The sequence below is a fragment of the Acomys minous genome (genome assembly GCF_964271855.1).
Source record: "Acomys minous genome assembly, chromosome: 3".
NCBI lineage: Eukaryota > Metazoa > Chordata > Mammalia > Rodentia > Muridae > Acomys > Acomys minous.
In genome coordinates, this window is record NC_140485.1 from 17831970 (window position 1) to 17854971 (window position 23002).

The following is a 23002-nucleotide window of genomic DNA, read 5'->3' on the forward strand; positions in this document are numbered from 1 at the left end:
AAGGTGTCACAGAAGCCAGAGATCTTGGGCCAGAGTGATGACTCGCTGCAATGAACATTTGCAAGTGAGGATATGTGGACAGAGGGATATACTAGGGGACACTCAGTGACACTTTAGCTTCCATGATGAGATGGTTGTTTGTCTATCAGTTAATTTATTTATTCACTTTACATGCTGATAGTAGGCCCCTCTCTTCCTCTCCTCCTGGTTCCTCCCTCGTACCCTCTTCCCCCTCCCCCCTCCCCTACTCATCAGAAAAGGGGAGCCCCACCACCACCACCCCACCCCAGCACATCACATCGCATCATGACTGAGTGCATCCCTCTTCCCCTGTGGCCTGGAGAGGCAGCCAGGGGAACATGATCAAATAGCAGGCAACAGAGTCCATTGTCAGAGACAGACCCTGCTCCTCTTACTAAGAGACCCACATGAAGCCAGGGCTGCCCATCTGCTACATCTGCGTAGGGGGCCTAGGTGATGAGATGGTTTTTATGCCTTGTTTTTTGTTTATTTGTGTGTGTTTTATTTTCAAGGGGAGGTTGCAAGGGCAACGGGCAGATATGAGGTGATGGGAGATGAGTGGTACTGGGATGCATAATGTGAAATTCACAAGGAATCAATAAAGTTTTTTTTTTTAAAGAAGAAGCATTTTACATTTCTTGTGTCATGAGCATGCCAAGGAATGGAATCATTGGGCCGTATGATTTTCCAGCAAGGTTATATCAATTGCCTTAGTCCACCTGCACTGTTATCAATAAGCACCTTAGACTAGACAGTGCATACACAACAAAAATGTATTTCTGACATTGTTGGAGGTTGGGGATGTAAGACCCAGGCACCAGCATATTCACCTTGTTCTCTGCATCCAAAATAACATCCTCTCTTTGCAACCTTACATGGTAGAAGGACAGATGGGCTTCATACTTCCTTTTTAAAAATTACAGTGTGCTTGTGCATGTGTGTCACTGTGCATGTGTGTGTTATGGTGCATGTGTGAAGACCAGAGATCCCTGTACCCTATGAGTCCCAGGGATCAAACTGAGGTCACTGGGTTTGGTGGCAAATGGCCTTTACCTGCTGAGCCATCTTACTGGGCATCAAGTCTGTTTATGAGAGGATAAGTTCCATTCATAAGTGTAACACCACCGTGATCTATTCACTTCCCAAAGGTCCACATCTTAATGCCATGACCTTGGTACTGGGTTTCAATCTATGAATTTGAGGAGGCAAATATGCATTCAGACCATAATACCAACTTATATTCTTCCTAAATATGAGTGCCAGTTATTTTGTTGTCAACATTTGATCCTAACCTCCATATTTAGTTATATTATTTTTTTGTTCTTGTTGCTATGACAAAAATGCAACTCAAGAAGAATGCGTTTCTTATGGCTTACAATCTCAGTAGGAGGACAGACCACCATGGAGGGAACTAAGTCATGGTGGCAAACCTTCCTGGAAACATCTTCCCAGGCACATGTGGAAGCATGTTTATATGGTGATTCTAAATACAGTCAAGCTGATGATGAAGATTAACTATCACAGTTATGGTAAATGTACTGTTTTGGAAATGGAAACTTGGCCTTGCATTTGCAGCAATTCTCACGCCTCAGGCTCCCAAGTGCCATTTTTATGAGCATGGTGCACAACCATCCCTATCTTAGTTACTATAATTAGTAAAGGTATAGAGCATGTAAAAATGACCGTTCTTTCCTCTCTCTCTCATTGCCCTTGTGCCCAGGGACTCTTCCTTAGACCCTTTTGTATCAGAGACAGTGAAAACAAAAGGGGTGACTCTTAGAACAAGGTCTTTATTACTTAGTGCTACCAAAACCCATCTCAATGTTCTGGACATAGTGGACACAAAGTAAGTATTTTATTTAATCACATGAAAGAATAATGTGAAACCAGTTGTAGAGGGCCATGCCTTTAATCCCAGAGGCAGAAACAGGCAGATCACTGTGAGTTTGAAGTCAGCTTGGCCTACATTATGAGTTTTAGAACAACCAAGGTTATGTAGAGAGACTCTGTTGTAAAATAGCAACAAAACAAAACCAAGGGCCAGCCATTGTGACGCACGTCTTTAAGCCCAGCACTTGGGAGGCAGAGGCAGGCAGAGCGCTGTGAGTTTGAGGCCAGCCTTGTCTATAAAGTGAGTCCAGGATAACCAAGGCTACACAGAGAAACTCTATATCAAAACAAACAAACAAACAAAAAACCCAGCCAAAACCCCAAACAAAAACCAACAAAACCAGTTTATTCCCCTATATCATATATATGTTTCCCAGCTAAATGAACAAACCAACTATGTCTTCCTAACTGTACCCCTTGAACATGGCACAAGATTTTTTTTTTTTTTAGCTCCTTCAATAACCAATTCTTGCCAAACCAATGGGCTTTCTAAGGACTGAATTATAGGCTCATATCCTCTACCCCCTCACATCCGGCCTGAGGGTTCTGACTTTGGGCACATATACAATGCTTATAGCCACATGATTATGTCATCCCTGAGACTGTACTAACTATAGACTGTTACTTTACTATTAGAGCAGATGATAGATCTTGACATATTGGGCAGGCATGTTTTGGTATAAAAACCTCACTTCGAATGTGGTCCTGGCTCCTGACAGACACTGAGATAAATAAAGAGCATCAGGTCTGGGGTTCAAGGATCATTGTCCTCTCTGATCCTTCCTCCTGCCATCTCACAAGCCAGCTATAAGCTGAGTCCACACAGTGTCTCTTTCACAAGGTCAACATGAAGATTAAAGGGTGATATATAAATATTGGGCATAGAGCCTGGAACATGAACAGGGTGTAGGGTAAACGGGGGCCCTTATAATATTGCTGCTGTTGTTAGTGGCAGGAACGGTGGCTAATTCTTCAGTGACCACATCTAGCAGGCCCTATAGCCATTGTAGCCTTGGGCTAAAGACTGGGAGAAGAAAGCAGAGGCAGAGATCCACCAGAGGACACAGGTGTGAACAGACAAGAACCAGAGTGGAGCAGAGAGGTAGGTCTGGCCACGTGGCATGTTGTGGTGCCAGGATTAGCCAGGATACAGCTAGAGTAATTGGGAGACTGCCAAGCAAAAGGTCTAAGCTTTAAAATATTAGTAAGTCTCCATGTCATTATTTATATTGCTGGCAGGTCCAAGAGTCCTGCTGTAGTACCCAGATGCCTTCCGTGGGTATAGATGCTCCTCCCCTTCCTTAGGTTCCGGATCACCTTTTCCAGACCATGGCTGTAAGGGTCACCTGCCTTAAATCTTCCTTCTACCCAACTATGCATCCTATTGTGGCTGAAAGCAACACACAAACATTAAACTCCTGAGCCCTGACACTGCCAAAGCCTTCCTCTTCCTGAAGGTGGCATTTGATAGGCCTACAAACTGATATCAGCTGAGATGAAGATGTCACTAAATGCAGGCCTTGGCATCAAAATTTGCAAAGAGCAGGGAAGGCCTTTGACGTGCTCTATACATACTTGACCTAAGGTCTAGTGACCAGCTACTGTGCTTGAAATCTCACCATCGGGGTCACACTCTGTAGGGCTACATACTGTATTGTTGAGACTAATCTTTCAAAACTACCTTAGAACAGCAACACACTAAAAACTAGTGCCCATGCACAACTGTTTGTGAGCATGGCCAGCACAGCACCTGAAAGAGGGTAGGGACTCCAGGAGTTGGCTAGAAACAAAAGATGACAAAAGCAGTGTAGACAACTTGGGGACAGATTACATCTAGATTCATGTTCAAATGTGCCTTGAAGTTCAGAAATCAGTCAGTAGGTCACTTTTCCCTAGGGCATGTAGGGAAGACTGTGATAACAATCCCCACCCCTGATGCCTCTAGAGTTTGTGTTCACAATAGAGTCCAAAGATGGAGCTGGTCCCATGCCTATCCGTTGCCCAGCAAAGGGCACATTAAAGGAACCCGTGAGGAAGCCAGGTGTGGTGGCACACGCCTTTAATCCTAGTACTTGGGAGGCAGAGGTAGGTGGATCTCTGTGAGTTCGAGGCCAGCCTGGTCTACAAAGTGAGTCCAGGACAGCCAGGGCTACACAGGAAAAAACCCTGTCTCAAAAAACAAAACAAAACAAAACAAAAACAAAACAAAAAAAACCCAACCAATAAAACAATAAAAAAATAAAAACAAATAAAAAAAAGGAACCCATGAGGATGCCCTGAATATGCCTCACTGTACTTAAAAAAAAAAAAATCTTGTTTGTTTTTTGAGACAGGGTTTCTCTGTGTATACTTGGCTGTCCTGGACTCACTTTGTAGAGCAGGCTGGCCTCAAACTCACAGTGTTCCGCCTACCTCTGCCTCCCGAGTGCTGGGATTAAAGAGTGCACCATCACCACCTGGCTCAAAAAATAATCTTAATTATCTAATGAAATACATTTATTTATTTTAAGATTTTTAAATGTATTTTATGTATATGGATACCTTATCTCTATGTATATCTGTACACCAGAAGACAGCTCAGACAGTTGTGAGCTGCTATGTGGGTGCTGGGACTTGAACTCAGGACTTTCAGAAGAGCAGTGAATGTTCTTAACTACTGAGCCATCTCTCTAGCCCCTCACTGTACTTCTTTCTCTCCTCTCTCTTCTTTCTGATATGTAGAGATTTATCTGGGGGAAGGAAAGGGGAAAGGATTTAGGGCCTGAGTGGAGAGAGACAGAGACACAGTGGAAGAGAGAGAGATGGGGCCAGGGCAACTGAGGCAGTATTTCTTTCTTCCTTTCTTTCAGATTTATTTATTATGTATACCGTGCTCTGCCTGCATGTGAGCCAGCAGGTCAGAAGAGTGCACCAGATATTATTATAGATGGTTGTGAGCCACCATGTGGGTGCTGGGAATTGAACTCAGGACCTTTGGAAGAACAGCCAGTGCTCTTAACCTCTGAGCCATCTCTCAAGCCCCTGAGGCAGTATTTCTTTTCTTTTTCTGGAGACAAGGTCTCACTGTGTAGCTCTGGCTAGCCTGGAACTTGCTATGTAGATCAGGCTGGTCTTGAACTCATAGAGATGCCTCCTGAGTATGGGGATTAAAGGCGTGCACCACCATACTCAGCCTAAACCTCACTGTATTTCTGCTATATTAGTAATGAGTCTCCCTGGCCATGAAGGAGGGAAGAATGCGCATCACCCATCTCTAACTGAGGTTTGCACACCCAAAGGCTGCAGCACCTTTTCATTTAAAAGTAATAGCATGCCAGATGGTGGTGGCACATGCCTTTAATACCAGCCCTCGGGAGGCAGAGGCAGAGGCAGAGGCAGAAGCCAATGGATCTCTGTGAGTTCAAGACCAACCTGGTCTACAGAGCGAGTTCCAAGATAGCCAGGGCTATAAAGAGAAGCCCTATATTGAAAAACAAACAAACAGAACAAAAAAATTAAAAAGGAAATAAAAGAGAACTCACAAGATTTGTACCGATAACTTCTTTTTAATTATCTTGATAAAACTAGAACATATTAGCATATGTGTATGCATGTTCACCCCATCTCACAGGTGAGAAAAGTGAGGCACAGAGGTTTATACCTGGCCAGAAAGACAGAGCACTATGGAGGCCAAGGCTCCACAGACTCTGCCATTAATTACTATTATGCACTCTGCCTCTCACGCTCTCACCTTAGGCTGGGCAGGAGGGCAAGAGCTTGGTACTCACACCCGCTGGCTGGGCACGAGGCAAATATCTATATCCTTCAATCTCAGAGGAGCTCAGCAAAAGGGAGAGCTCCCCTCTGTTCACAGTGGGAACAAGGCTAGAGAAGCTAAACAGCTGCTATGGCCAGAGAAAGGGTGCAACTGAAATACAAGCCCAGCCAGAGCCCCACCCACTAGGAGTCCATCATCCAGGGTAGGAAGCCAAAGAGAACGGAGACCAGGAGGGAGGAGGTGAAGGGGTCTGGTAAGGGGGCTGGAGCAGGGCTCCCAGGGTCTTCCTCAGGCCTGGAAGCTGCTTCTGGCTTTCTTGGAGTCACAAGAACCTCCAGACCCTCCCTTAGGGCTGCCTGGCTATGGAGGGGACCAGAGGGGCAGAACGCTCAAAGCTCCCTAAAGACCAGCCACTACTGCTCCTAGGCTCTAGAGACAAGGGCTTAGGCCAGGCTGCAGATGCTACGGGAGTTCTCACCAATGCTCCTGTGCTTGTGCTTCAGGAGGCCTGGGTGGAAGAGGGGCACTGTCAACAGTGTGATCCCTCCTGATCATTAGGCTTGGGCCCACAGGGATGACGTCAGGGGCACATAGCACAAAATCCTACACTGCCATGTGAGCAGGTAGCAGAAGCAACGAGGTAATCCAGTGCCCCAAAAAGCTGAGGACCAGAAGATGGTGTGAACTAAGACAGAGACACTGTCCCTCCCCCACCCCATAGTGATGGTACCTCGCTGCAGCTTCCACCCTGATAGCTGAGTGGACCTCACCATCCCTAAGTTCCCCTAACTCAGCCTCCACCAGTGCAAGCCTAGAGAGCATGCTTGGCAGGACTGAGCAAGTAAGTGGCACTTGCTGAGGCTTCAATGGGCCAGGTGCTTACTACGGTACAGCATCACTGCCAGGACTGCAGCCAAGAGTGCACCAGTGGCTCCAAGCCACTTACCCCAGGGCATAGAACTGTCACAGAGTACTTCCTGTTCTGGGGGCTGCTGAGTGGCTTGTGGCCCGGAGCTTCCTGCCAGGAGGTCAGCACTGGGGACCTCATCCACCTGGATCCTAAAGGATGAATACTCATTCTCCTCTGGGCCATTGTTTGGTTCTGAGGCCAAGGAGCTGCTAGGGCTGATGGCAAGGTCCAAAGAGCGCACTGAGCATGGCTCGTTATCCACCTGGGACACCAGCACACCTGGCTTGCTCATCTCTGGCTCAGAGGGCAAGCTCCTGGAACTATTATGTGGTCTGGGCAGGCTGCTTCCAGTGGGGACTGTGGCTGCTGGAGCCTCCAAGGTCTCCTGGAAATATAAGAAGAGTGTTGGAGAAGTTCAGGTGACAGGGAGATAAGCCAGGTGTTGTGACCAGAGCATGAACTAGAAGTATCCCACAGTTGCCAAGACCACGCCCTCTTGGGAATCCAACACATTAGTGATACAGGCACAGCTGGGAAGGAGGTGACTGTGACGCTGAAGTATCTCTTCTAGGGCAGCCCTCTCCCACTCACGAAGCTGCTGTGAGCTCCACAGCTAGGGAGCCCTTGTTGGGGCGTGACCCATCTTACACTAGCTGGGCCTGAAAGCCACATAGTAGCAACAATATCCCAGTGGCCCTAAAAGCTGAGGACCAGAAGATGGCAAAGGGAGGGACCAGAAGGGAACTTGATTCCCTTAGGTGAACAGCTGTAAGGCCTTAGTGAAGGTGGCTACAGGGGTCACAAGGCTGGAGTAGCTGCTCCAAGCTGGATGCTGAGACCACTGTCAAATGAAGCCCAGGGCACACGAGCCACCATATCCATTCCTCACTTCTTCATCTGCAAAATGGTTCTGCGGAGCCTAATTGGGGACTTTGAGCTCCAAATGAGTCGTGTCAGTGGGGGTGGTCCCATGCCACACCCTGCTGAAGGCCCATGCTTAGCTCTCCTGACTACCATTCCATCTGGAAAGCAAGGTGTAAGGGCTGGGTGAGGCTTCTTTCCACACCAGGGACAGCACAGGGACTAAAGGGCGCGAGGGCAGGACCAGCTGTCTTGGTAAAGTGGCCTGAGTTGCTATTAGGCGGCACAAAGACTCACCTTGGCTTGGCTGCTGCTCCTCTCAGGTGGCGTCATGCTGCCAGGTGGTTTGGCCACACTAGTAGGCACTCTGGATAGCGCTAGGCCAGCATACACTGAGTTGATGGGTAATTTTGATGGTGTCATATTGGTGGCTGCAGTAGAGGGCTTTGTACTGATAGGCAACTTGGAGGACACTTTGGAAGACATGGTATTCACTGGTACTGACTTGGTGGAAGAAGGCACGGAGCTGGTGGTCACAGAACTGGTGAGAACTCCCTCATTAGTGCTGAGACAGGTGGCAGCCGTGGCCTGGTCACCAGCTCCCTTTGCAAACACTGATCCAGTGGTATCAGGAGAAGGAACTGATACTGTGGCCCCAGGCAAGTGGCTTGTCCGCAGGGCAGTACGTGGGAGTGGCTGGAAGGACACTGTTGGAGACACAGGTCCACGGGCTGATGTGGGAACGGAGTCAACATCTACAGGTGGGGAGACAAACACAGAAACAAACCCAAAGAATTGTTTTAGCTTAATGGCCACAGCAGGGTCCTCATGCCCTTGGTCACACTGTCCCTGCCACATCCTGCCTCCCATCTGCTGCCCATGGAGAAGACTCTCGGCCCACAGCCCATAACTTACAGCCCTGGTCTGTCCTGTCACCAAGGTGAAACGGGCTCTACCTTCATCCACATCCAAAAGCTTGGCACATTATAAATGATTCTTTTTTCCTCCCACCCTAGGCACTTGCCTCTTCTCCCACTTCTGCTTTTCTGCCTGGTCCTGGGCATGAGCATGAGTGTCCTGGGACATCCCCTGACCCTGTCCCCTGCTACCTTCTAGCAAGAGCACTCCTGAATCAGGGCAAGAGCCATCAGGATGGCTCAACAGAACCATGAACACCAGTCAACTGAGTCACAGGCACATGCCCGCAAACATAAGGACCTAGTCATCCAGGAAGGGAGTCTGATCTAGGGAAACAGGAAGTGGCGGCTGAGGATACACTTGCCATGGCTGACAAAGGGCAGAACTGATGTCTGATGTCTCCCGCTAAACCATTAGCTCACAAACATGCTACAAATGAAATGCCATTTGTTTAAGAAGTCAGGAGATTAGGTGATTTCCCCCAACTTTGGCAGTTCACATGGCAATCCTAGGGCACAGAGGGCTGGCCAGGTACCAGGGACAAACAGAAGACAGTTTGGAAAGTCTTTGGAGGCAAGCCACTCTGGCCTGGAAGGAGGGTGAATAGAGTACAGTCCTGAGGGGGCACGGGAGGTTCTGACCCCGGAACCACTTTAGTGATTTTCAGGTGTCTTGGTTACTTTTCTAACACTGTAATGATACCATGACCAAGACAACTTGTACAAAAAAATCACTTAATTTGGGCCTCACGGTTCCAGAGGATTAGAGTCCATGACCATCATGGTGGGGAGCATGGCAGCAAGCAGGCAGGCATGACGTTGGAACAGTAGCTGAGAGCCTAAGCATGAGGCAGAACAAGAGAGAGAGAGAGAGAGAGAGAGAGAGAGAGAGAGAGAGAGAGAGAGAGAGAGAGAGAGAGAGAGAGAGAGACCGAGAGAGAGAGAGAGCACACACTAACGGGGGACAGCATGGACATTTAAGAACTCCAAGCCTCCTTGACAAGGCCACACCCTCTAGTTCTCCCTGAACAGTCCCACCAGCTGAGGAACCAAGTATTCAGATGTAGGAGCCTGGGAGAGCCATTCCCACTCAAACCAGCACAGCTGGGACCTGGAGATCGCCTTGTATAGAGCAGTGCCTAAAGCTCCATCACCAGCTGCTCCTATGCTATCCTTTCTGTCTTTAGACCCTGGACAATCCCTACCAGGTCCTTTTTCCTGAGTGCAGAAATAGCCCTAGCGTTCTCTCCCCCACCTCTCTCTCTCTCTTATGCAGCAACATACAACAGACATGTACAGGGCTATCACACTCTCCAATGTGATGTTGCTGGCTTCTCCACTCTCAGAATTTTAGCTGGCCTTATAATTTGTTCTGACCACAGAATTAGAGCAGGAGTAATAAGGCCAGTTTCAAGCCTATGCTCAGAGCCCTGCCTCTCTTTTACCCAGAGCCTTGCCCATGTGCCAGGGCTTGGGTTTTTGTGCTAGAGGATGAGAGAATGAAGAGACGCCAGCCAATAGGGAGTAACAGAGCATGTGTGTATGTCAGGGAATACATAAGAGGAAAAGCAGCAAGACCAGAAGACGCAGCCATGTGGTAATAAATGAGTGCATTTTGAGCCGCAGCTACTACACCTACACACACACCTACACACACACCTACACACACACCTACACACACACACACACGCACACGCACACGCACACGCACACGCACGCACTCACTTACTTTGAAGTAAATACCCTTTATTTCTTTATTTCTACCCTGCCTCCTTGGGAGGTCCGAGAGACCCTGTAACAGCACATTCTATGCATACTTGCTGTGTAAGTGCCACTGAGTTCTGGTTCCTGCTCAGGATGCTCTCTGGAGGGCTGAGGGCTGAGAGCTTGCGGGTTAGATGAGGGCATCACAGAGCCACCAGACATCCTCGGAATGGCCCCAAAGTTGGCCTGTGGGGTTTGCTCTGAGTTCTGCAATAGAGGAAATGGAAATAAAGCGGTGTTCCTTCCAAGAGCTGACAAAGGGCAGCAGATATTTATGGGCGTGCCTATAGGCCTCAGCTTCTGTTCTAGAGCCCAGGACCCTAGGGAATCCATGCCTTGCTTCTGGCCCCAGGTAACCTTTATAGCGAGGGTGTAGCTCATAGACAATATACTTACCTAATATAAGTCTTCAGTTCCTGGTGCCTATTTGGTTTTGTTGTTGCTGGTTTTATTTTGTTTTGCAATAGGGTCATATGTATCTCTCCTTAGCTTTGAACTTACTATGTGGCTAAGGATGACTCTAAATTCTGACCCACCTGCCTCCACCTCCTGAGTGTTAGGCATATAGATGTGTGTCGTCACGCCCAGTTTATATTGTGCTGGACACTGACCACAGGGACGTGTGTGTGCTAGACAAGCACTCCACCAACTGAGAGCTACATCCCAGCCTCCCCAAATGACCTCAAGTGCTTTAAAAAACAAAAAACAAGGGGCTGGAGAGATGGCTTAGTGGTTAAGAGCACTGACTGCTCTTCCAGAGGACTCGGGTTCATATGCACCACCCACATGGCAGTTCACACCTGTCTGTAACTCCATGATCTGACACCCTTACACAGACACACAAGCAGACAAAATGCCAATGCACAAAAAATAAAATAAATAAATGTCAAAAATAAATAAATAATAAATATTCACTGGCCATGTTCCCTATCCATGTGTCTGTCTGGCTCTGCAGCCACTACATATAGCCCTTTCTTCAGCAGTTTCTGCACAAACCCTATGGCTTCAGACCCGCAGTTCAGGGTCTCTTCTACACCCCGTGGCCAACTCACTTCATCTCAGTAGAACGAGTTGTCTTCCCCCAACACCTGCCCTGTTACCATCCATCCCTGTCTTCCTGAGCCTTCACATCACTTCCTTCACATTCAAATCTGGTTACACTCCAGTCTTTCTTACCAGGCTCAACATGTCACAGGACCATTGCAAAGACCTCAAAACCATGGCCTCCTAGCTAGATGACAACAGGGTGCTAAGGGGACCGCAGGCCTGGCCAGCAGCTAGGTAGCTAGTTAGAAAGCCCTAGCATTCTTAGCAGAGATGAGCTTTGATTTCTCAGGAGGTAGGAAGGGGCTTCTGAAAGGCTGGGTGGGCAGGGTGGACAGGAAAGCACACAATCAGGCAACTTGAAGTAGACTGTGAGAACCTACCTCTACTGGGGACTTTGGTGGCTGGGTATCCTGGACAGGCCTGGGGTAACTTGGTTTCTCTTGGTAGCCATTGTCAGGGATGCTGTGGCCTGATGCAAACGCAGGAGGTCCCGAAACTGTGGCAGGAATAGCTGGTGACTCCAGTGGGGCTAGGGAGCGCAGTGGGGTCCCTAAAGGACAAAGATATAGTGATGTCCAGAAAGAATCAGAAGTACCCTGGTCATAGAAGAGGCCTGGATGCTTTGGAGCATCTAATCTCCCTTCAATAACTTCACAAGCTGACCTGATGTGGGAAGCATTCACTAGACATGATAAACCTCACTGGGGAGGGGGCAAGAAAGAGAGAGGGAAGCCGAGCGTGGTGGCACATGACTTTAATCTCAGCATTTGGGAGGCAAAGGCAGGTGGATCTCTGTGAGTTCGAGGCCAGCCTCGTCTCCAAAAGTGAGTCCAGGACAGCTAAGGCTACACAGAGAAACCTTGTCTCAAAAACAAAAAACAAACCAACCAAACAAACAAAAAACAAAAACAAAAAGAGAGAGGGAATTGAGGAAGACAGGAAGGTGGCAAGGAAGATAGGGTTGGTGGGCACAAACCCCTCACCAGCCAGACTGTTAGTGTTCACTCTCATCCTCTGTCCCAAAGCTTTCTCCTCACAGCTGTCATCCCCACTGACCGCTGCCATGGCTCATCTCTGACTCTACCATAGCCATTTCTTATTTGAGAATGCACGGTTAACTTCCATAAATGAAACCAACTTGGAAAGAGGGGAGGAAAAAAGAAAGAGAAGCAAACACGGTATGTCAAGATTGGCTTGATATTTCTTCCTGGATCTTCTCTTCAGGCTCAAATACCAACCCCCTTATGGTCCCATGACTTAGCAGTGACACTGAGAAGAATTAAGGAGCAGCTAGGCAGCTGGATATGGGGGTTAAAAACCAGGATGTTCTCAGAGAAACCTTGGGCAGGAGAAGAAAAACAGAGAGTTGGGCAAGCGATTGGGTGTAGATTCTACACTCTACACTCTGTGGTGAAAGGAGATAGGGAGGATATGAGGACAAGTAGGGAGGCAAACACCAGAGCCACCAAACGACAGCAGGTACCTTGTGCTGGGCACAGGGAAGGTGTGGGGCCCCAGCTAAGCACTCAGCAGGCATTGCCCCGTGGTGTCTAGACACTGCAGCCACACCTGAGGGATATCTCCATTAGCCCCACTGTGACAGACTGAAAAATCAAAGGATATGGCCAAAGGGACATAGCCAGTGAGGTGGCTCAGATACATCCTATGGTGGACAGTGATGGAGACAGACAGGCAGGAGGTACAAGGGTGAAGGAAGAGGGAGATTACAAGCCATGGAAACAGGCATGGGCCCAGGAAGAAGGCTAGGGCAGGATGCTCACCAGGAGGCAGGTAGCTCTGATAAACTCGAGTTACTTGCTCAGCCAGCCCAGGCAGCTCACAGATTCTCAGTGCCCGGATGAAGTACTCCACCCAGCCAAGCCGACGCTGGAGCTTATTGAAGAGTTCCCAGAGTGTGTCCTGGTTCCCTAGTTGCTTGTAGGAAGCCCGCAGTCGATCCTGGAAGACAGCACAGCCACCCTACTCAGGCCAGGTAGTCTAGCCTTTTGTCCACTGAGAAGAGGGCTACACAAAGGGAACACTAAGAAAGCCACAAGAGAAAGCAGGACGGTGGTGGTGCACGCCTTTAATCTCAGCACTTGGGAAGCAGAGGCAGGTAGATCTCTGTGAGTTCAAGGCCAGCCTGGACTACAAAGCAAGTTCCAGGCCAGCCAGGGCTACACAGAGAAACCCAGTCTCGAAAAACAAAACAAAACAAAACAAACAAACAAACAAACAAAAAAGAAAGAAAGAAAGAAACCCACAAGAGAAAGGCAGCTAACTGAAACTGGGTGAGAGGCAGGACAAGACAAGGATGGTAGCCCAAGTATTAAGTGAGGAGAAACAATCAACTAGTATAAAGGGAGCAGCCAGGAAAAGGCCATGGCCACGACCAGGTTTGCAGGCATTGTCCTAGTAAATGCTATGATCATCCCTACTTTACAGATGAGGAGACAGAGGCTTAGCAGAAGCAAAACAGCATGGGGCGGGGGCAGGGTGTGTGTGCAAAGCTTGAATCAGACAGCCCCTAAAGCAAAGAGAAGAGTCGAGTGAGCTGAGAAGGACGAGGGCCCTAGCAACCACGGGATGAAAGGGACAGAAAAGAAAGGAGGGGAGACCTAGAATGGGAAGCAGGGCGGGTGAGGGGAGTCCTGGGGAAGTTCTAGAAATACGAGAGCAGCTGTAGTTTATTTTTTATTCACTAGAGTCCCACTTGAAAATGACCAATCAGCTCTTTCCTTTCTGGGGCCATGTAAGCCACGGTCACGGCCACATCCGTGAGCATCACAGGTACCCAAGAGGCAGAAGGAATGCTGGAGGCATGCATCACCACAGCATCAACTTTGACAACAATGTTGGCTCTGTTTCTTAACAATTAAACTTTATTATACAACCCAACTAGCTTACACAAAAGAGAAAAAAGGTTAAAGGAAAACCAGAGTGAACCTTCCGGTATCTCGGTATCTCTAGCCTGCCTGCTGGCTGGCCTGTTCCTGATCCTCTTCTAGATCCACAATCCACACGAGTGTGAGTGCGCTCAAGCCCGGTCTGACCCTGCTGCTCCTCTCTGTCCCTTCCGCCTGCCTGTCTCTTATGTGCAAGGAGCAGTCTTCCTCTCCCATCGAGGGTCGATTAGAAACACAATAGTCCAGGTGGAGTCCCTTGGTCCCCTTCCTCAATTCCAGGCCCAGGATGGCTCCATCCAGTCTATCTCAAGGTTAATCTCAGGGAGTACCCATGGTATGTCCAAGGGCAAAGCCCGCCAAGACTGCTTTCACCTGTGACAAAGCTTACAATCCTTCCCACACATCCCCCTTTCTCTTAAAAAAAAAAAATTAAGAACTATACACACAAATATACATATATACAGAATCATCAGATATCAAGTACATAACCAAGTCCTTTTATATTTGTTAACCTGAGACAAAGTATTCTACTATCCGACCAAAGAGAGTTCTTTCCCTTTATGAGAAATTACAATTATCAATCTATAAATGTTTTAAATTCTTAAACCAGAGTTTCTAGTAACACTGTGGCTATCTAGTCTTCAATCCCACCAGAGACCCAAGAAGGAAATTCTATCTAATAAAGGAAGTGCTGGCGGGCAACTTGGAAGTGTGGATAGAACAGAGAGAGCAGACCGCTTGGACAGTCACCACACTCTCTTCTTCGTTGGGGCAATCAGTCTTTAGCCTTATCGGCCCAAAACATCCAACACAACTGTCATCCAGGTGACTTTGGGAAGCCGGTGTGAGGCATTACCACTTAAAGAGGAGCCAGAGCTTCTGCCCAGCTGTCAACCTGGATAAACTGTGGACACTGGTCAGTGAGCAGACATGGGTCAAGGCTGCAAAAAACAAGATGGAGTTGCTCCCGTCACTGCGGTTGTGCGATCAGGCTACTACAATGTTCTGGAGAAGGGCAAGCTCCCTAAGCAGCCAGTCATCCTGAAGGTCAAATTCTTCAGCAAAGAGCTGAAGAGAAGAAAAAGAAGGGTGTTGGAGGTACCTGAATCCTGAAGCTGCCTGGGGAGGTTAATTAAATACTAACATTTTTCACAAAAAGAAAGAAAGAAAGAAAGAAAGAAAGAAAGAAAGAAAGAAAGAAAGAAAAGAACATGATCACTTAGCTTGTAGTCCCAACACCTCCTCAGTAGGAGGATTACACATTTGAGACCAGACTGAGCTACATAGTAAGACCGTGTCTAAAGAAGGAAGGAAGGAAGAAAAAAAGGAAGGAATAAAGGAAGGAGAGAGTGGAATAGAAGGGCATGAGGAAAACTTGGAAGATCAGGAGGAAGGGGAGAAGAAAAACATGTGACAATCCACAGGAAACATCTTCTGTGGGCTAGATGACTGGGTGTCCCCATGAATGCTCTACACAAGGTAAGGCCAGCACACTCTCCTAACTGGCCAGCCCTCCACGGTAACAGCATCTGCACAGGAGACCTCACAAGCAACAATAGTCCTGAGACCCTAGAACAGGAGAGCCCAGCAGCACGGGGGCAGCTCTGGGAACACAGGAGCCCATCCCACCTGAGAAGAACCAAGGACGCTGGGAGTGCAGGAGCCACAGCAAGTGCTGGTGTGGCGAGACACTGATGGCTCCAAGTCCTCAGCACTGACACTCCAGACTCCACCCCAGGAAAAGGTCCTGTGAGAGAATGATCAAAGCCAAGCAGGACCAGGACCCAAGGGCAAGCAAAGAGAAGGTTCTGAAAAATAGGAAGCCAGAGCCTAGAAACCTGCTGATCTGATGCCATGTTCTTGAGTGCAACATAGAAATGAAAGGAATTCAGGAAGGTTAGAAAAGCCACCGTGAATGCGCTTGATCTAAAAGGCAGATCAGAAAAGCAGGCAAATAGCAGCCTCAGGGGAGGGGAGGAAGCAGGTAGCCCTGACCTGGGAGAAGAGCTGGGGCAAGCCAAACCTGGACCGCCAGCCCTGTGCCCTTCACACTGGCCAGCTGTGGCTTCTCTGGCTCACCTGGTCACTGGCTGTGAGGCAGGGCAGGTAAGGCAGGATTTCCAGAACATCAACACAGCAGAACTTGCTGTGGTTGTCGCGGATATACTTATAGGTCTTGTCCTCGGCAAATGTCATGGCTGCTCAGCTTCTGGAGTGGCACGGTCCCTGGGAGGGTGGGATGGGCTGAGAGGTGGACTGGAAGAAAGATCACACAGGGAAACACGTTGCCAGTAGGGTTGGAGGAAGGCAATTCTTTCTCAGCCTCTAGAATCTTTGCTTCTTTTCTTTACCTTTTACCTCCTTTAAGATTTCTTTTATTAATTTGAAGGATTACGTGTATGTGCATAGCTAGGAGTGTACCTACGCATGAGTGAAGGTGCCTGGGGAGGACAGAAGAGGACAGAGGAGCCCTGGAGCTGGAGCAGCAGGTGGTTGTAAGCAGTCAGATGTGAGTGCTGGGATCTGAACTCTGGGCCTCTGGAAGAGCAGCCACTCTCCCAACTGCCAAGCCACCTCCAGGCCTAATCTTTACTTCTTTAAAACCTGTGTTATTATTGACTGGATAAGAGGCTCGAAAAAAAAAATCTTCCTTAAAAGTGAATTGATGAGCAGACAGCTAGCGATCCAGGACCCTCTTCTGCCTTTTAGGTTTATTCATTGTTACTAAGGGTTTTCAGCTGCCTCTAACACAGGAGGTATTGAATGCACCCTTAACTGCTAAGGCCGTGTGAAGGGTTCCGGATCCACTCCTATCTCTAAGGTGGGATAGTACAAGAGTCACATACAAATGCTGCTTCTTTTGGGAATACTGAAAACAAACAGACAAAAGGAGGAGCTGCCCAACCTGATGATAGTAGGATAATTCTACTGTAAAGATGGAGAAGACGCAGCACAAAGAAATTAGGGGGCTTGCTAGCTATGGAAAGAGCAAAGAACTGAGGTCTCTCACATCAGGTTGTTTCTCACATGATGCTGGCCCACCACGGAAGCTTACCATATTTACATGTATATGTCCTCATGGGAGAAAACTGAGTTCCACTACACTGTAGTCACATTATAACTCAGGGTAAATTACTAGCCTTTTCCATAAAGTGGTTCAGAGAGGGGCAGGGGAGATAGGAAAGAGCAGTTACTTGAGAGCATTACTGAAGAGATGGTCTAGAGCAGAGGTCTAGAGCAGAGATGGCCTAGAGGAGAGAAGGTCTACAGCAGAGAAGGTCTAGAGCAGAGATGGTCTAAAGCACAGATGGTCTAGAGCAGAGATGGTTTAGCGCAGTGGTTCTCAGCCTTCCTAACGCTGTGCCCCTATAACACAGTTCATGTGGTGGGGAACCCCAACTATAACATTATTTGCCATTTTATAACTGCAATTTGCTACCATTATGAATCATAATGTACCTACCTGTGTTTTCTGATGGTCTTAGGCGACCCCATGAAAGGGTTGTTTGACCCCCAAAGGGGTCACAAGACCACTGATTTAGAAGAAAGGGGCACTTACTTACCTGCTGCTTTTCCAGGGGACCTGAGTTCGGTTCCCAGCACCCACACCTGGTGGCTTCAAACTGCCTGTAATTCTAGCTCCAGGAGATGTGACTCTCTGAGCCTGCACACACTTGGTATACATTCACACAGACATACAAAATTTTTAGCTGGGCACAGTGGTGCACACCTGTAATCCTAGCACTCAGGGAGGTGGATCTCTGTGAGTTCGAGGCCAGCCTCGTCTACAAAGTGAGTCCAGGACAGGCAAGGCTACACAGAGAAACCCTGTCTTGAAAAAACATTTTTTAAAATAATGGTTTAAGAGCTTGTACAACAGAGAAACTCAGACACATAAGCTTAGATTTTAAAATGATTTGCCGGACGTGGTGGTGCACACCTTTAATTCCAGAAGTCAGGCTGATTGCTGTGAGTTTGAGGCCAGCCTGGTCTACAAAATGAGTCTGGACAGCCAAGGCTACACAGAGAGACCTTGTCTTGAATAACAACAAAAAAATTTAGTTTTTTTCAAATTATTTATGTGCATGGGTGTTTTGTCTGGTGCCCATGGAGGTCAAAAGGTGGCCTCAGAGGCCCTGGAGCTGGAGTTACAGAAGGTTGTGAGTGGCCATGCAGGTGCTGGGAATCAAACCCAGGACCTACGGGGACAGTGCTCTTACCACTGACCATCTCTCCAGCCCCAAGATTATTAACATCTTAGGTACATGTATGTCTGTGGACCAAGTTCCTACAGAGGCCAGCAGAGGGCATCTAATCCTCTGGAACAAATGGTTGTGAGCTGCCACGTGGGTACTAGAACTCAAATGTGGGTCCTCTGGAAAAGCAGTCAGTGCTCTAACCACTGAGCCTTCTTCCCACAAGCCCCACTAAGCCTTAAAAATTTAAAACTACTCCACTTTAAAATTTTTACCCATTTATTTATTATTGTAAGTGAATGGTGGGTGTGGGAACGTGTGCTCACACATGTCACAGCACACGTGTGAACATCAGAGGACAACTTCTGTGGGTTGGTCCTCCCCTTCCGCCTTGAGTTCCAGGGCTTGAACCCAGGGTATCAGGCTTACACAGCAAGCACTTTTACCTGCTGAGCCATTTCACCATTTCTTTTTTTTTTTTGGTTTTTTTGGTTTTTTTTCAAGACAGAGTTTCCTCTGTGTGCCCTTGGCCATCCTGGACTCACTTTGTAGACCAGGCTGGCCTCGATCTCACAGCTATCCGCCTGCCTCTGCCTCCCGAGTGCTGGGATTAAAGGCGTGCGCCACCACGCCTGGCTCATTTCACCATTTCAATTTAAACATTTAAGGTGCCTTAAATGCAAGCAAGCATTACTGATCAAGAGCCACAATCGACAATTACATGTGTTTTGTTTACTTATCTCTTATTTGCCCTCCACATCAGGCATAAAAGAGACAAAATATGCCATATTATGTTCTATTGGAGCAGAACAGGTACCAGATCAGTTAGCACATACCTAGATGGGAAGTCCAGATAGTAATGCTGATTATGAAGAAAGCAAAGGGAAGACAGTGGGACGGAACTCCAGGCGGAAACACCTTGCTTAAGCTGAAGTGAGCAAGGAAAGCCCTTTGATTGGTAATGTCTGCGCTGAGTGGCTCTGCGCCGTGAAAAGACTGGAGTCTCGAACAGAACACAAAGCAGACGTCAATGTTCTACGATGTGATTGAGCGGAGCATGGAGTGTTCGAAGAGAAAGGCGAGTGAAGTGATTTAAAAAGCTAAGAGGAGGGACAGAGGTCAAAGAGGCCCCTAGCAGGGAAGGTGTCGTGGGAAGGACTTTGGGTTTTACTTGGGGTGAAACACAGAAGCCCAGGATGGAAGGAGGTGGACAAGTCACGAGACCATGTTGGGGATGCTGATGGGTGTGGCCAGGAGGTGGGCATGGCGGCTATATCCCTGGTGCTTTGTGGATGTGGTGGTGATGGTGGTGGTGGTGGTGGTGGTGGTGGTGGTGGTGCACCAAATGTTGCTTCCTGGGAGCTGGGACAAGGAAGGTGCCATTCACTGCACTAGGGAAGTCAGGGGAAAGCCATGGAAAGATGGCACTTCAGAGCTCCATTTAGACAGGGTTAACAAATTGTTGGATTCCAAGAGGATTGCTCCTAAGAAAAGAAAAGGGGGAGAAGAGGGAACGAAGTGCCCTTCATCTGTCGCAGAACAGAGGGTACCCACATGTTGTCACGTGCACTGCTGACTACCTACCAGATGCTGCGTTCCTAAGAAGAGCTACAGATGGAAGGTCAGATCAGGGAGATAAGGCTGGATGAAGTCTGTTGGGCCTTCAGGAGATGAAAAGGATAGCTGTGTGGAGGTCAGGCTGGTGAAACCCTGCCCCCTCTTTGCCCAGGTCACCTGAAAGATGTGCTGAGGGAGTCAAATTAGCAATTTTCTGCAGTCCGGCCACAACTCTGAATGCACAGATGTGGGGAGGCAAGTGGCCCCCCCACCCCCAGGGCTGAAGACACTCACGTTTATTCATTTCTTGGAGGTTCACTGTTAACAGGAGCAGCCTGGGGTTCTTTCATTTAGTCCTTTGACACAATCACAAGAGACGGGAAGTGATACCAAGCTACACGGCTGCCCTGAAGCTCTGTGGAATTTGAACCCCAGACTTGTTGCCGTGGACTAACAGCAGCAGGAAAGCCACAAAGCCCATCTTTATGCCAAGGTCACTGCCTAGGGATGGGACTACATGGAGAGAAGGCATAGCTTTCGAAGACACAGAAGTCCCTCAGCACAGCTGGCATTAAGGTTGCCCTCACTGACATTCACCAGAGTTCTGAGATCGAGGCAGAATGCCCTTCAAGTTTCTGACGTTCCGCAGTGTCCAAAAATCATTGGTTTTGCTTTCCTTTGTTTTAATCCTTTTCCTCAAACATCTTTCCCATCTCAGAAAAAGGGAGATTGGCTGCGGTGTCCGGGACACAGCAAAGCTTCCGACCTGACTTTCACAGAGCTTCGCAGAAAGAAAATAGCCACACTCCCGAGGGACAGGTTTCCTGGCCTCAGGCTAGATTCCTGGGAGGGACACAGGTCTCCAAGTGCGGGGAGGCTGTTTTGAACAGGTGTCACTGTCGACAACTGTCCAGACCCAGGATCAGGCCTCAGTCGGGACTGGCAGGCCTACACCCTGGCGCCGCTGCCACAGGTCGCTGCGCGCGGCCAGGCCTGGGAGAAGCAGGAGGAACTCCGAGGTTCTTCCTGTCCAGCCAGAGCAAACGCTCTGCACCACGTATCTGCTCACTAAGGGCGCCGGATGAGGCTCTGGGAAGTGCCGGGGTCCCAAATATGTGTGCGGCAGACCGTGTTCTCCTAGTCCCGTTCAGAAACCTCCCCGACCCCGCAAGCCCAGGCCTGGAAACTACTGCGGACTCCGAGCCGCATTCGGCTCCGATCAATGTCCCCTCCCTGAAGGACGTCGGTGACCACTGAGCCCTGAGGACCCACGCCCGTACAGCGAACTTACCGTAAGTCAGACTAAGCAACAGGTTGACCGCATTCGACTGTGCAGAGCCCTCCCAGAGGAAGGGGGCGGGGCGGGGCGGAACTGGCCGCGCGGCCATTGGCCAGGCGTGGGGTAGGTAGGGGCGGGGCCGGAAGCGCGACCATTGGCCGAGCCGTTGCTGGATGGAGCCTGGGGCGCGGCTGTTGGCTGGGCTGGGAGGGCCGGGGCGGTGCAGGGCCAGGCCGGTCGCGAGGCCCTAGGCCGGTCGCAAGGCCCTTGGACCGGTCTCGGTTTTATGAGCTGCTGGTCTAGCCGCAACTGCTCCGCAGGTATTGCTTCGGGGCTGTTCTGGTTCTCTGCAGGGACTTAAAGGAGCAGCTCATTTTTTTTCGCGCTTGGTCTAGAAGTTTCCTTATTTTCCAGGGAAAGTGCAGAGCCCAGAAAACTGGCATTCTTGAATTCTGTTCCACATATCATACAGAGCAGCTCTTCTTCTAGCCAACTGCTGGAGGAGAGAGGGTCTTTGTGTGACCCACTCTTATGTCTCTAGTGCCTGGCAAGCGTTCTCTATAAACGTGCCGGTGTCACTCAAAATTTCACAGGGGCGTGAGTGCTTAACCAGGTGACACAAGCTGGGCCGGTGGGAACATGATGCAGCAAATGACTTCGGGGTATATACCGATCTCGGGGTGTGCACCGAGTTTCAACCGCTTGTAACTCCAGCTCCAAGGTGATCAGACCCCTCTGACTTCCACTGCGATCTGCACTCACTGTACACATATTCAGGTGCTGAAGACTAAAGTAATGTTTTCTTAAACCACATTCACTAGAAATTATCCTAGTGACTTTATTCATAATAGGCAAGTTATGAAACCAATTCAAATGCTATCAGTAAAATGAATGGGCAGACTGTGACTAGTGCACAGCAGTGAAGGGTGACAACTTTTTGATGCACATAACACTGATAAAATAGTTGAATAGGTGGCATGGCTAAACGGTGCTTAGCTAATAGAGACAAACAAAAGAATGTATGGTGTTTTGTTTTTTCTCCTAGTTACATGTTTCAATAAGTAAAAACCAACGTACTCAGGAAGAAATGGTATTAGTTACCTCGGCATGTGTAGAGGGTGGAAACATAGCTTGGGCATATCTAATAATGTATCAAGCAGGGCTGGTGAGGTGGCTCAGCAGGTAAAGGCACCTGCTGCCAAGCCTGAAGATCTAAGTCTGGTCCCTGTAATCTACATGATGGAAGGAGAACTGACCCCCAAAAGCATTGGCATTTATCCACCCCGCACCCCCATGAATGTAAAACATGAAAAATTAGAAAAACGCACCAATGGCATACTGTCTGACGTAGTTTGTAAAGAGAAGCCTAAGGGATTCAGTGGAGATCACGAGGTTAGAGATGCCGCCAAACAGAATTTTAGGGTGTGACAAAGATGCTGGAACTCTTGGAATGGGATTTCATTACTGTTTGTCTTGGGTAGCGTTTCTGTTGCTATGAAGAGACACTGTGAGCATGGCAACTCTTATAAAGAAAAGCGTTTAACTGGGACAGGCTTACAGTTGAGAGGTTTAGTCCGTTATCATCGTGGCGGGAAGCATGGCAGCACGCAGGCAGACATAGTGCTAGAGAGGTGGTTGAGAGCTCCTCATCTGGATCTTCAGACACCAGGAAGGAAGGGAGAGCCACTGGGCCTAAGCTGAGCTTCTGAGACCTCAATCCCCATCCCTGGTAACAAATTTCTTCCAACAGGGCCACACTTCCTAGAGTGCTGCTCCCCAGGCACCAATGGGGGCCTTTTCGTTCAGACCATTGCACTGTTCTTGGTAGCTGTGTGAATGGTTCAACATTTTTAGCATATGTAAATCACATATAAGTTTCATCCCTGGGACCAACATG

General features: G+C 48.6%; 1 protein-coding gene across 4 annotated transcripts; it reads right to left on the reverse strand.

The window, feature by feature from the left end:
- Positions 1-5436: 5436 nt before the first annotated feature.
- On the reverse strand, positions 5437-21203 carry MAVS (mitochondrial antiviral signaling protein). Of its 4 annotated transcripts, XM_084776173.1 has the most exons (8): positions 21118-21164; positions 20121-20182; positions 16153-16329; positions 12949-13126; positions 11548-11717; positions 10174-10327; positions 7737-8194; positions 5437-6963 (listed from the first exon to the last, which is right to left on the reverse strand). In XM_084776173.1, exons 3-8 carry the CDS (start codon positions 16267-16269, stop codon positions 6532-6534), a joined length of 1509 nt encoding a protein of 502 aa, XP_084632299.1. In that variant the 5' UTR covers positions 16270-16329; positions 20121-20182; positions 21118-21164; the 3' UTR covers positions 5437-6531. The 4 variants fall into 4 exon arrangements, with proteins under 4 accessions (XP_084632299.1, XP_084632297.1, XP_084632298.1 ...); XM_084776171.1 differs by lacking the exon at positions 20121-20182 and having other exon boundaries at positions 21118-21203; XM_084776172.1 differs by lacking the exon at positions 21118-21164 and having other exon boundaries at positions 20121-21111.
- Between the last annotated feature and the right edge of the window lie 1799 nt (positions 21204-23002).

Excerpts from the sequence above, each read along its gene's own strand:
- MAVS (XM_084776171.1), bottom strand. The coding sequence starts at position 16,269 with ATGACATTTGCCGAGGACAAGACCTATAAGTATATCCGCGACAACCAC. Across the intron at positions 13,127-16,152 it reads GCCTCACAGCCAGTGACCAG|GATCGACTGCGGGCTTCCTA; the intron begins GTGAGCCAGAGA and ends GCTGTCTTCCAG. Across the intron at positions 6,964-7,736 it reads GGAGCAGCAGCCAAGCCAAG|GAGACCTTGGAGGCTCCAGC; the intron begins GTGAGTCTTTGT and ends TTATATTTCCAG.